The sequence below is a fragment of the Cetorhinus maximus genome, chromosome 8 (assembly GCF_964194155.1).
Source record: "Cetorhinus maximus chromosome 8, sCetMax3.hap1.1, whole genome shotgun sequence".
In the NCBI taxonomy this organism is placed as follows: domain Eukaryota; kingdom Metazoa; phylum Chordata; class Chondrichthyes; order Lamniformes; family Cetorhinidae; genus Cetorhinus; species Cetorhinus maximus.
The window spans coordinates 110,995,254-111,009,188 of NC_135886.1; the positions used below are offsets into that span (position 1 = coordinate 110,995,254).

The 13,935-nt window shown below is 42.5% G+C and overlaps 1 protein-coding gene across 4 annotated transcripts in view; it reads left to right on the forward strand.

Moving 5' to 3' along the window:
- Positions 1-879: 879 nt before the first annotated feature.
- arhgef9a (Cdc42 guanine nucleotide exchange factor (GEF) 9a) overlaps positions 880-13,935 on the forward strand; it is a 404,937-nt gene continuing 391,881 nt past the window's right edge. For all 4 annotated transcript variants that reach the window (XM_078547438.1, XM_078547441.1, XM_078547439.1 and 1 more), the window contains exon 1: positions 880-1,221. Coding sequence is in view for 1 of the 4 variants with exons in the window: in XM_078547441.1 (XP_078403567.1) it covers positions 1,162-1,221 (60 nt within the window). In the remaining 3 variants the exon portion in view is untranslated. The remainder of the gene's footprint in view (positions 1,222-13,935) is intronic.

A 13,935-nucleotide genomic window follows, 5' to 3' on the forward strand; every position in this document is an offset into this window, starting at 1 on the left:
CTGAAATTGGGTTTGAAAAGTATTTGGTAATCTGTTGGATGTTTTGCGCACTTCATAAACGTATGGCAGAACCTTTTTAATCTGATGGGTAGCCACTCACACTCAAAAGTTTACTGGTTGGGAAGTGATGTGCAACTCTTTTCTGGCAGGCAAAATGTAATTTTCAGCTAGCAACATAACTCAAGTGTAGTCAGTTATGGTTTGAACTCTTCACCTAGTACCGTTCTTCCTCAGATACCGACCAAAAGTGATTGTTCACAGTAACTGCTGGGATGAGGGAGTTGACGCTTTTGTATTTCCAAATGCAGCTAACTGCAGAAACCCTAAAGCAACACTTTTATAAAGATAAAAGTGTCTTCAGATTGACAATGCAGCCAAAAACATTGTTAAAACACCAGCAAAGAAATAAACCCTAAGGTTAAATCGGACCTTTGTTTATCGTGCGTGAAAACTTTGGGGGAGACCACACCAAAATGTTGTTTATTTTAAGAAATTCCTAAAATTGTCTGATGTTTTCATGTTTGAACAGTAGACATTAACATTTTGAAATGATGTTTAGATAACTTAAAACGTATAGAGGCCAGAACCAACATTTTGATGTGGGGAAAGTGACAAGAGTGGATCAACACTTTGTAAAAATTGGAAATAGAAAAGCCTTTATAAACAGCAGTATTTTAGCAATCTTCTTTAAACATCATACTTTTAGTTTTTTGTAGTTTGGAGGTTAACTTCCTTTGGTTGAAGCTATGGCTATTCAGTAATTAGAGGAAGATCTGTTTTGACATTAATTGTATTGCCTCTGGGGGAAACAGTAATTAGACTGATCATTACTTTCCGTTGCCTGCGAAAGTCTGGCTGGGAGCCCGTGTGAACAGCCAGAGCCAAGGATTGCACACTATATGAAACGAGGTGGAAACTGAATTAGACTTGCACCGGTTGGAGTCTTAATTGTATTGTGGTTTTATTACAAAGAAAATACAGTCAGCACCTCACAAATTCAAGTCCTTTAAAAGCTTAAAGCAAGCCTGAAAGAGGGGTGGAAATAAGTTGAAGAGTTTAAAAATTCACGCTTTGTCTATCACACAACGTTCAAGAGCATTAATCATATGATAGGGCACGAGATGATCTTTAATGGAATGACCAATATCTTTCTCACTGCAAATGGCACTGGAAGTGACAAAATTCCAAAACAGCAAGACTGCAGCTCTCAGACTTGTTCAGGTAAGTCCCGTTGCTTTCAGATTGAACTCTGTTGCATAGTTAAAGTGACTAAAATTGGATTGGTAATCACACAGTTCCTAATAATATTGTCTTTTCTAAATAGATTTCCTTTACGATCAATTTAAAGGAAAATCAGAAATGTTTCAATTGTTCCCAATGTCCAGGAACAGTGTTTGCAATCGTTAGGTGATAGAAATGCGAATTTAATACACAATAATTGCACCAATATGTATTCCAGTGTAAAATTATGATAAAAGCTAAAGACAATTATAAACTTGCAGCTTTAAATGTTGAAGAACATTTCAGGATAAAAGTAGGAGGGAGGAGTTGTTGTTATATCAAAGCTTTCATCCATCTTATAAAAGTGTAGCTTTAGGATTTCTGCAGTTAGCTGCATTTGGAGGTGCAAAAGCATCAACTCCCTCATCCCAGCAATTACTGTGAACTATCACTTTTGCTCAGTTTCTGAGGGAGAATGGTACTAGGTGAATGGTTCTAAACATAGCTGACTATACCTAAGTTATATTTCTAGTTGCAAATTGCATTCTGCCTGTCAGAAAAGAATCTTGCACATGAACGCGTGAAGATGCACTTCCTAAAGAGTATTTTTTTCCTGTTTTCCCAAGCGGCAGATTAAAAAAAATCTCTAATAAGTTTGTGGAGTGTGCAAATTACCTAAATACTTTTCATACAATGCCCTGCAACAAAATGAATCCTGTTCAGAATGTGATTTCAGTGTGTCAGCTATTATTCTGGTGCAATAAGAGTTCTTTAATTAGGAACAGTGAATAAAATCATAAAGACTCATGCCAAGGACTCGACAAATTTATCAACTGAGTATCTAAGCTTCGCAGACCACGAATGACCCAGGTTGATTCCCCAACTGTGTTGTGCTATAGATACGACTTTGTCAGGAAGTGAGTAGTGATATTCCATAAAGTTCATTTCTGGAGCCATATATGTTCACTATGTGAAAGTGAAATTGGTGCTTGTTAAGCTTGTTTTCCAAACAAAAAAAGTATTCACTCTAGGGATAATATTCCTTGCCTCAAGACATCTGACCCCAATTTAGTAGCTGATTTTTCAGGCATCCTGGTCAGGTGCCTGACACATGTATTTGCCTAAGTGATTGAAATGAGGTTCTATTTAGGGTGAGCCTTGGGCCTTCCAGTTGGGTACACTGCATGCCATTATGAGCCCAGAGATTTCGAGTCCAACCAAATGGGAGTTGAAGCTAGATAGACAGAAAATGCTGGAAATACTCAGCAGCATCTGTGGATTTAGAAAAAGAGTTAACATTTCAAGTTCATGACCTTTCATCAGAAAGGCCCAAGAAATCCATGTCCAAATGCAGCAAGATCTGAACAATGTCCAGGCTTGGGCTGGTAAGTGGCAAGTAATATTCACATCACACAAATGCCAGGCAATGAGCTTCTCCAACAAGGGAAAATCTAACTATTGCCCCTTGACATTCAATGGCATTACCATCACTGAATCCTCCACTATCAACATCCTGGGGGTTACCATTGACCAGAAGCTGAACTGGACTAGCCATATAAATACTGTGGCTACAAGAGCAGGTAAGAGGCTAGGAATCCTGCAACGAGTAACTCACCTCCTGACTCCCCAAAGCCTGTCCACCATCTACAAGGCACAAGTGAGGAGTATGATGGAATACTCTCCATTTTTCTGGATGAGTGCAGCTCCAACAACACTCAAGAAACTTGACACCATCCAAGACAATGCAGACCACTTGATTGGCACCACATCCACAAACATTCACTCCCTCCACCACTGACGAATAGTGGTAACAGTGTGTACCATCTACAAGATGCACTGCAGAAACTTACCAAGGCTCCTTAGGCAGCACCATGACCATTATCACTCAGAAGGACAAGGGCAGCAGATACATGGGACCACCACCACCTGGAAGTTCCCCTCCAAGCCACTCACCAACCTGACTTGGAAATATATCACCGTTCCTTCACTGTTGCTGTGTTAAAATCCTGGAACTCCCTTCCTAACAGCACAGTGACTGCAGTAGTTCAAGTAGGCAGCTCACCACCACCTTCTCAAGGGCAATTAGGGATGGGCAATAAATGCTGGTCAAGCCAGCGATGCCCACATCCCATAAAATGAATTAAAAAAAAGAAACAATTAGATGAGTTTCTGGAGAGAAAGGCTTGGAAAGATTTATGGAGAAGGTGGAATTGATGAAGCATGCAATGTGTCCATTGACCCTGGCTACTAATTTCCACAGGATAAATGTTGATGTAATTCCAGCAGGAGATCAATGAAATTCCAGAGAAGCAATACTATTGATCAACTTTAGATTACGTTGTTTCTCCATAGATTCTGCCAATCTTGTACTGCCGAACTCCAGTGGAAGTTGCAGGTGTCCCATGTTTTGTCTTTGATTGAGGACTCAAGTGATAGGCTAGAAACAGCATTAAAGGGAAAGTCCGTCTAAGAGAACAATAGTCAAAAACAATTAGAAGCGTATCAAGGTAAACTGTATTAAGGGGGTTTGTTCATATTTTTTCTGAGCTGCACATGTCCTGTGTCTTTTTTCAAGCTGCAGACTTAATAGCTTTTTATTGCTTTGAAAAGCTCTTCTGTTCCAATGCAGGCCTATCACTGGCTGAGGATCTCATCCAAAATATAAACCCTATTTTTCCTTCCACAGTCCTGCAACACCAAGCAGCTAGCAAAGTACTAGGTAAGCTTGCTTTAATGAGAGTAGTCATATGGGCCATGGATTTCCCATTGTTCCAATGTGCCAGCAAAAGTGCAACAGACGTGCTCTTCCAACTAACCCTTGGCTGCATCATTGCCCTAGCTGAATTTTCATTTGCACAATTACTGGAGGCTTCAATAGAGACTCACCAGAGATTGGCCATATTTATCTGTGGGGGTGGAAGCTAATAGGTTGATGAAGGCTTCAAAATGGCTAGAAGCTTAAAGGAGAAATATCAGCAATTGGAGCAGAGCAGAAAGTCATGACTGCCAGGGAACTTGCAGGAATAAAGGCTGTCCACTTCTTTAAGACAAAGCTGGGGTCTTTTTGGCAGTAAATAGAGAAATGCTGGTGGGGTTCTTTGGCACATTGTGGAGAAGCTATCTCATGACATGGTGAGAGCACAATTAAAGGAAATATCGTCTCCACAATGCAATGCCTGAATGATCAGGTAGGAAGGTTGGAGGAAGAGGATGTTGACATCTCTGAATGGAGGATCCAGAAGTTTCATCAGACTGTGGCTGAGGAGCTTTGGAAAACTAATCTCACAAGCCCTAATTTCAAATGCGGTAGCAGAGCATCAAACCCATGTGCAGACACTCCAGACCATCTCCAGAATCTGCTTCATCTGCCTTCTCTGCTGGATGAGTCCAGTACCGGCATGTGCAACATTATCGGGAGGTCTTCTCCTTACTACAGCAAGCCATGGAAAATGTAGCAATTCAAAGAGGAACTGCAGAGTATACCTGCATAGATGATAACTCTGCAGCATTTTCTGCAGCTCACACCAGGGCCATTTAGGCACTGGGGAATTGAGAAAAACATAGCAATTCTCTGATGGAAACCATTTATTCTGTCAAATTCCAGGTGATCACTGGCCCATTGGTGAATGAATTCAGTATCATTTTTCTGCCAGGCGGCACTTGCTAGGATCTAGCTTTCTCTGAGGAAATTAGGTACATTGAATTTCCTTCTAGATGTCTGAACATACTGTTTTACAGCAGCAGGACTGGGCTGGAAGTGCAATCTGCAACTGATCCTTTTCAGGACAGTAGTTGTCCCATGAGGCTCGAATAGACATAGAGTACAATCTGGTATCAGTTCCTGCCCTAGCTTGCCTTGTGTGGTTATTTTTAAGATTGACAAGGTTAGAATATCCAGGCTATAGTTACACATTTGGGACTGTGATTTGAATATGCTGGCTTCCAGTGTGAGACCTATCTCTCTGTCACTGGAGCAGCTGAGCTGCACTTATCTATGGAAAAACTCAGCAGGTCTGACAGCATCTGCGGAGAGGAATACAGTTGACGTTTAAAGTCAGTATGACTCTTCATCAGAACTAAGGAAATAGAGAAATGAGGTGAAATATAAGCTGGTAGAGGGGGTGGGACAGGTAGAGCTGGATAGGGGGCCAGTGATAGGCAGAGGCAAAGAAAAGATTGCCAAAGATGTCATAGACAAAAGGACAAAGGGGTGTTGACGGTGGTGATATTATCTAAGGGATGTGCTAATGGGGACATTAAGGGTAGCAAGCAGGACAAGCTAGTGGCAGATGGCCCTCGTGGGAGTGGGGTGGGGGGAAAGGATCAAAATGGGCTAAAATGTAGAGATAAAACAATAGATCAAAATAAATTTAAAAATAGGTGGGAAAAATATTTTTTTTTAAATTATAAATTATTGGAAAAAGGGGGATTGGAAAGGGGGTGGGGACGGAGGAGAGAGTTCACGATCTGAAATTGTTGAACTCAATATTAAGTCCGGAAGGCTGTAAAGTGTCTAGTCGGAAGATGAGGTGCTGTTCCTGTTTTTGTTTCAGATTTCCAGCATCTGCAGTATTTTGCTTTTATCTGCGCTTATCTATGTTCATTTCGATTTTCTTGGGAGTTGACCTTTTGTATAGATTCTGTCCATCACCTCAGTGTGCTGAGGCCAATTGTGGTGTTCTCAACTGCCAACTCACCTAAGGTCAAACAATTCAGTATGAAGTTGGACTAAATCTGCCGATTGCCCCTACTCCACACTGATTGGCATTGCTGTGCTAGAATCCTTATCACAATATTTTCCAGTGTAATATAGAGGAAGAGTAATCTTCTGTGATCCTGCTGTCAGCCTAATATGTTTTTATAGCTAGAGATGCTGGAATACATTTTCTTTAGTTTAGTCTGCAAAACCACATGAAAAAAATTGACATAATCCTATTTGACATTGCTTATTTCTATAAAACACCACAATGAACTGAATGCACCTCGGCTTCTCACCAGTGCATTGTGATCTTGTGAAAAGCACTGATGTTTACAAAATATGGTTTGACAGGCTTTTAAAATCATAAAAATTGAAGCAGGGCCTTGTCCATTCTATATTGTATCAAAAGTCTTCCTCTTCTATTCAGCCGCAGGGCCTGTGCTTCATTTCCAGTAATTTTAGTAAGTTAGTTATGACAAGGACTTTGCCATCCCTAGTTAGCAGCCACTGGAAATGAAAGCTGTAGACACAAACTTCAGTCTAGCACTCGGAAGTATAATGTAGTCCCCCTGCTAGGAATGGGAAGAAATGGGGGAGGTGGTGGCATAGTGGTACTGTCACTGGACTAGTACTCCAGTGACCCAGGATCATGTTTTGAGGACTGGGGTTTGAATTCCACCATGGCAGATGATGAAATTTGAATGTAATAAAAAACCTGGAATTTTTTTTTTGTAAAAACCCATCTGGTTCACTAATGTCCTTTAGGGAAGGAAATCTGCCCTTACGTGGTCTGGCGTGCACGTGACTCCAGACCCACAGCAATGTGGTTGACTTAATTGCCCTCTGAAATGGTTTAGCAAGCCGCTCAGTTCTCAAGGGCAATTAGGGATGGGCAATAAATGCTGGCCCAGCCGGCGATATCCACATCCCATGAATGAATATGAAAATGCCAAGGTCCCTGCTCTAATGGCTGCCTATTCATTTCTGCTGGAAATTGCGATCTGTGGATGTTTGGTGAAGGATAGGAGTAGCTCAACTGTGTTTCCTTCATCACATTTAAACATCTGTCTATGTCTATTAACTCAGCATACGTATGAAGAATGGTGACTTGAAAGATCTGAAGGTTTCCATGGAACCATACTCCCAACAAGTCAATGTCTTCAGGACAGAAGCAAAGCAGAATGAGGAAATTGGGGAAAAAAAGCCAGATATCTGACAGCATGTGATACATTAAGGAGAGAAATGATCTATGTGTAGTTTGGCTTCATGTCTGAAATGAAAAAAATCTACGTTATTAATAATATTTATCATAAGAAAATTAGACAAAACCCCATTGTAAAAATCCCAATGTATATTCTATGCCTTCCATTTCTGTGTTAAACTACAGTAACGACAGCTTGTTTTTATATAAAGGGAAAGATCGGAGGAATGAGACTAGGTGGCTAGCTCTTTTTGGAAAACTAGTTCAGGTACATTATTCCAATGGTTCTCCTATGCTGTAAAGTAAGAAAAGAGAAAGGAAAAATACCAAATAAACTTTTACTCCCAGCAGCATCCAGCAATCACTTGGGTCATGAAAAGAAAACCAGACACAGAGAGATCAGCATGGTTGCGAAGAGCTGCAGGACAAATTCCCCTTTAGTAATTCCTAAAGATTGTTGTGCATGTAGACAAAGTCATTATGATTTATTAATCAGACTTCGTCCTAAATATTCCTTGCTAGTGGCTTTTATCCAATGCTCAAAACCACATTGTACACATAACAAAAGGTTACAAGACCTCTGAAATTTTTCTATTTGGAAAATATACTTACATAGAAACATAGAAAATGGGAGCAGGAGTAGGCCATTCAGCCCTTCGAGCCTGCTCCGCCATTCATTATGATCATGGCTGATCATCCAACTCAATAGCCTGCTCCCGCTTTCTCCCCATATCCTTTGATCACTTTTGCCCCAAGAGCTAAATCTAACTCCTTCTTGAAAACAGACAATGTTTTGGCCTCAACTACTTTCTGTTGTAACGAATTTCACAGGTTCACCACTCTCTGGGTAAAGAAATTTCTCCTCATCTCAGTCCTAACTGGTCTACCCCATATCCTCAGACTGTGACCCCTGGTTCTGGACTCCCCCACCATTGGGAACATCCTTCCTGCATCTACCCTGTCTAGTCCTGTTAGAATTTTATAGGTTTCTATGAGATCCCTTCTCATTCTTCTGAACTCCAGCGAATATAATCCTAACCGACTCAATCTCTCCTCATATGTCAGTCCCGCCATCCCAGGAATCAGTCTGGCAAACCTTTGCTGCACTCCCTCTATAGCAAGAACATCCTTCCTCAGATAAGGAGACCAAAACTGCACACAATAATCCAAGTGTGGTCTCACCAAGGCCCTGTGTAATTGCAGCAAGACATTCCTGCTCCTGTACTCGAATCCTTTGGCTATGAAGGCCAACATACCATTTGCCTTCTGTACCGCCTGCTGCACCTGCATGCTTACCTTCAGCAAGTGGTGTACGAGGATTCCCCTCTCTCAATTTATAGCCATTCAGATAATAATCTGCCTCCCTGTTTTTGCTACCAAAGTGGATAACCTCACATTTATCTTGATATACTTGATGAAGGACTGAGGCTAAATGGATCAACATATATTAACTTTTTACTAGTATGTATTTAATCAACTAATCAGAATTTCTACAAAAGTTTAATAATGCCTGATTGATTTTAATTTGGTTTTCAGACTGTTATATTGTTTTCCCTCTGGCGAGTGAATAATCATAGGCGCAGGCTAACTTGATAATTGTATGAATTCGTTATACCAAGAATATTTTCTTTATATGTTTTCAATTTCCCTCCCTCCCACATGATGATCGTGTAGTTGTTGTTCATGGGCGACTCTGGACAATGTGTGCTGACAAGCCGTTAAACCAGGCTTGCCCAACCCCCGGCCCTGTGGGCCCCTCTATGTGGCTCCCAGAGTGATTGTTGAAATTGCCGATAAGGCAGCTCAGTGAGTTTGAAGATTTCTACAAGAGACTACTCCTCCAATGGTAGGCTCCTATCAGCAGCATACACGGGAGAGAAATAGGCTGTGATTAGAAGAGCAGTGAACACCGGCAACTGCAAGTATGTATAGATAGAGAGAGAGACTCTGGAGCCTCTGAACGGGGCCTTTGCTCACCACGTGTTCCAGTAGTTCCGGCCATTTCCCCCCAGCTGCTGCTACTCTGGCCTGCCTGCAGCCATTTCCCCTTGGCTCTCCCTGCATTCTCCCGGTTTCCATCCCCCTCCCCCACGGCTCTCTCCGCTTTCTCCCGTGTTCCCCTGGTTCTCCCTGAATCCCCCGCATCATCCCAGTTCTCCCCACTTTCCCCCACGTTGCCCCAGTTCTCCCCGCATCCCTGCGGTTCTCCTCATGTTCCCCTGGCTTTTCCCGGCTCTCAGCCCTCTGCTCCGCAAGCATCCGTATTCGGATGACGCTGGGCCTCAGACCTCACCCCAGGTCTCTCTTCTGCTCTCATCACACTACCCCCCCTCCCCACCCCCCCGCACCCCTCACCCCAGCAGATTAAGCGAGTGAGGGTGAGTAAGTGAATGTGAGGGTGGGTAGGTGAGTGAGGGTGAGGGTGTGGATGATGGGGTAGGTAAGGGTGAGGGTGGGTGAGTGAGTGAGCGTGGGGGTGAGTGAGTGAGTGTGCGGCTGGGTGTGAGTGTGGGTGAGTGTGTGTCTGTCTCGCTCCCAGCCTCAGGGTTCTCATTCACCCTCACCCCCACACACCAATAGGCATTCTCATTCACTCTCACAGTGGGTGAGTGAGTGAGCGCTCTGAGACTGGGAGTGAACTGGACACACGCTTCCGCTCTTTCACATTCAAATGGTCGTCTTTATTTCTTACTCATTTTTTAATTATCAATTTATTGTTGTCATTTTCCTTGTTCAGCAAGTTGTTTCTTTTCATACGTCAGCTTTTGTTTTGAAATTCGTGTTTAATGTTGTGCCAAACCTTACCTTTCTGAAATTTGCTCATTGGCCTCCTGAGTGTGAGAAAAATTTAAATGTTGCCCCCAACACAAAAATGTTGGACAAGCCTGTGTTAAACCATGATGGCGCACTAAGCAGCAATCATGATTGACAACCTGAGCTCATTTTTCCCCTTCTCCAGTTTATTGGTACCAAGGTCATCATAAGATCGTAGGAAATAGGAGCAGGAGTAGACCATTCATCTCCTTAAGTTTGTTCTGCCATCCAATAAGATCATGGCTGATCTGACTGCAGCCTGAACTCCAATTTCCTGCCTGCTCTCCATAAACATTGAACCCCCTTGTAGATCAAAAACATGTCCAGCTCAGCCTTGAATATATCCAATGACACAACCTCCACTGTTCTCTGTGAAAGAGAATTCCAAAGGCTAATGATCATCTGAGAGAAGAAATTCTTCCTCATCACTCTCTTAAATGGAGATCCTTTTTTTCAAACTGTGACCCCTAATTCTGGATTCCCCCACGAGGGGGAACACCTCAGCATTTACCCTGTGAAGCCCGCTCAGAATCTTATGTTTCAATTAGATTACCTCTCATTCTTCTAAACTCCAACGAGTATAGGCCCAACCTGCTCACTCTTTCCTCATAAGACAACACTTTCATCCCAGGGAACAGTCTAGTGTATCTTCTCTGAACTGCTTCCAAAGCAAATATATCCCTCCTTAAGTAAGGAGATCAAAACTGCACACAGTACTCTAGGTGTGGTCTCACCAATCCCTTGTAAAGTTGTACCAATACTCCATCCCCTATGCAATAAAGGCCAAGGTTCCATTTGCCTTCCTAATTACTTGCTGGGGAAAAATTTTCCCCCGTTGGTGGGGTTGTCCGGGGGCATGCGGGGACCCGATTGGCGCCCCCGATCGGGTCCGTGCCGCTATTTTAGGTGGGCGGGCCAATTAAGGCCAGCCCAGTATGTCGTGCACCCGGAAGCGCCACAGCGATCCCTGTGCGGGTGGGCCGGGATGGGGGGGTGGGGTTTGTTTTGGGGCCTTTGCTCTTTTGCGCATGCGCGTGAAAGAGCGTAGAAATCTCCCTGAGGCACAGAGATTAGTTTAAGTTTTAAAAATATAAATACAAAGAAGAAAAAATTTTAAGACATGTCCCCTCATGCGACAGTGTCACATGAGTTGAGACATGTCAATGAATTTTTATAAAAATTTTTATTCAATTTATAAACACTTCATGAAACCTCATCCCACCATTGGATGATGTTCCATGAAAAATGCAAAGGCTGCCTGGGCTCTTCATCTGCCCGCCAACCTTAAGGTTGGATGGGCAGCTCAGTTTATTAGTTTAATTAGTTTTTAAATGGCCTTAATAGGCCTTTGGCAGTTTGGCGGACGCGCAGCTGACCCGGCTGCGCGCCCGCCGAACTGAAAATCTAAATGACGCGCAGGGATGCATGTCTGATGTCACCCCGCGTCATTTTACGCCTCGGCGAGTGGGCCTCTCCCCGGCTCGCCAAGCCGAAAATTCTGGCCACGGTTCCTGCATGCTAACTTTTTATGATTCATGTACAAGGACACCCAGATCCCTCTGTACCACAGAATTCTGCAGTTGCTCTCTCCATTTAAATAAAAATCTGTTTTTTGATTCTTCCTTCCCAAGTAGACAATTTTCCTACATTATACTCCGTCTACCAAATTTTTGTCCACTCGCTTAACCTTTCAATATCACTTTGCAGACTTTTTGTATCCTCCTCACAATTTGCTTTCCTACCCATCTTTGTATCATTAGGAAATTTGGCTACAATGCAGTTGGCCCTTTGTCCAAGTCATTAAAATAGGTCGTAAATAGCTGAGGCTTCAACACTGATCCCTGAGGCACGCCATTCATTACAGTTTGCCAACCTGAAAATGATCCATTTATCGTGATCAATTATTTAAATAATTTTACAGCTTTTCCTATTTAGTGTTCTTCTCAGTGTTGCATACTTTTAAAATAAATCGATAAGGATGCATTGCTCAGCATGCAGTATATCAACTGGCTCTAATAGTTCTTCATTCAATGTGGAAGGTTTTGGATTTATTATCAGAGCGTAAAACTTGCATTGTAGGTTGGCAGCTGGTTATAGAATCAACAACAAGAACAAATTATATAGCATTTTAATGTACTAAAATGTCCCAATACGATTAATAGGAGCATTATAAAACAAACCACACAAGGAGGTATTGGAACAGATTTTTGTAGAGTCATGGAGACTCCTCTGACATTTAAAAATGGCTAACGGGATCTGGAACCAGATGTCCCACCTCCATTTCTGACAGGTCCCATTTTTGCCAGTAGGAGAAAGGGGGTGGGTCGTGAAGCATACAGGCGCAAATTATACAAATCAGCTGAGCTAATTAAACTCAGTGCACAGGATGAGCAGACATGATTTTCACTCCAGGAATGGCCTCAACCCACAATATGTGTTCCACTGCTTTATGGTGGAGAGATAAATACTCATGAATGGTGGATGAGTTATGTAGAATTGTCAAGCTGTCAAATTATTTAAATCCCCTGTCCTTTAAAAAAAGAAAAAAAAAACTGCCTGCCCGTGTTTGTGAGTTGATGTAAACTTGTCCTAGCAGTTTCAATAGCTGTTTGTTGACATAACCCAAGGTGTTATCATTATAGCATTATTAATGCTTGATTGCTTTCCACAACCTATCATTATCAAAATGGGGGAGGGGGCTGTAAGTTCATATTTAGAATGGCAGGTCAAGAAGCTTATTAAAGGATTAGCTGTCATTGATGTGGGGTTATGAATACAATGTTTGTTTTTATAAGAGATTAAGTACTTGAGATTATTTAAATGTATTGAATGGGCTTTCATGAATGGGGCTGTTTTTACATGAAGAACTTTTTAATAGATATTTAGAATGTTATTTTCTTTCATCTCAGCATGGCTCTGATGTCTGCCTATGGTGGATACTGGGTGAATTGGCATGAAGAGCATAAGGCCAAAGGGCCATGGGTGGGGTGCATAGGTTGGCATGGAGCATGTAAGGCCCAAGGGTGGAGTGTGGGTGGTATGGGTTGACATGAATTGGCACTAAGTTGGTATAGGGGCTATAAGCAGCCATGCAGATTGGTGGGGGCATGAGTTGGCATGGAGTGTATGAGGAGCCATTGGGAGTGGGTAGTGAGCATGGGTTGATGTTGAGTGTTGGAGGTGGGTGGGGGGCATTGGTTGGCATGAGCTGGGCATGAAAATTGGGTAGGAGGCTGAGGGGGTGTGAGGGGTGAGGGAGTGAGGGCCTAATATTTAACAAAACAACTGGGACTAAATCTGGAAAAACCAACATGTGCTTTTTAATGAGCCCACCTTGGCACTCAGCAGCCCTGTGGCTGCCTCTACCTGGTGCCTTGGGGCAACGAACCAATTCCATCCTGCACCCGGCCCCACCTCTACTCCCCCTCCTGCCCTGAGGCAGGTGCGCTGAGCCGGGAAATTTCCCGACTCAAAGTACCCACCTCAGGAGCAAAGATCTGGCTCATTAGGTCGGATTACCAAAAGTTTGGTCAAAGAAGTAGGTTTTAAGTAGTGTGTCAAATAAGGAAAGTGAGGTAGAGAGGCAGAGTGGTGTAGGAAGGGTATTCCAGAGCATAGATCCTAGGCAACTGAAGGCACGGACACTAATGGTGCAGGAACACAGTTATCTTTGGCGGAACCAACTAATTTTCATTTCCACTGAACCTTAGTTTCTCATATTATGGCCGGATCATCCAACAATTCAGCCTTTCCACTGATGTGTCAGCCTAGATCATTAGATAAGTTCAGGTGTTGGCTAGTTGGGCAGTATTAAAATTAAAAGGGAATCTTTAGATAGAGCTTGTGATCACTAATGAGTCAATAAAAATAATCAGATCATTTGGAGTCTGGAGAATACTAATAAAACTATGAGGTCTTCATTAAGTTTTTCTTTCTCTCATGTACGATTAGTTCTGTTTTAAGAATTTAGTTGCTAAATTGATGGAGCTTATTCTCTTAC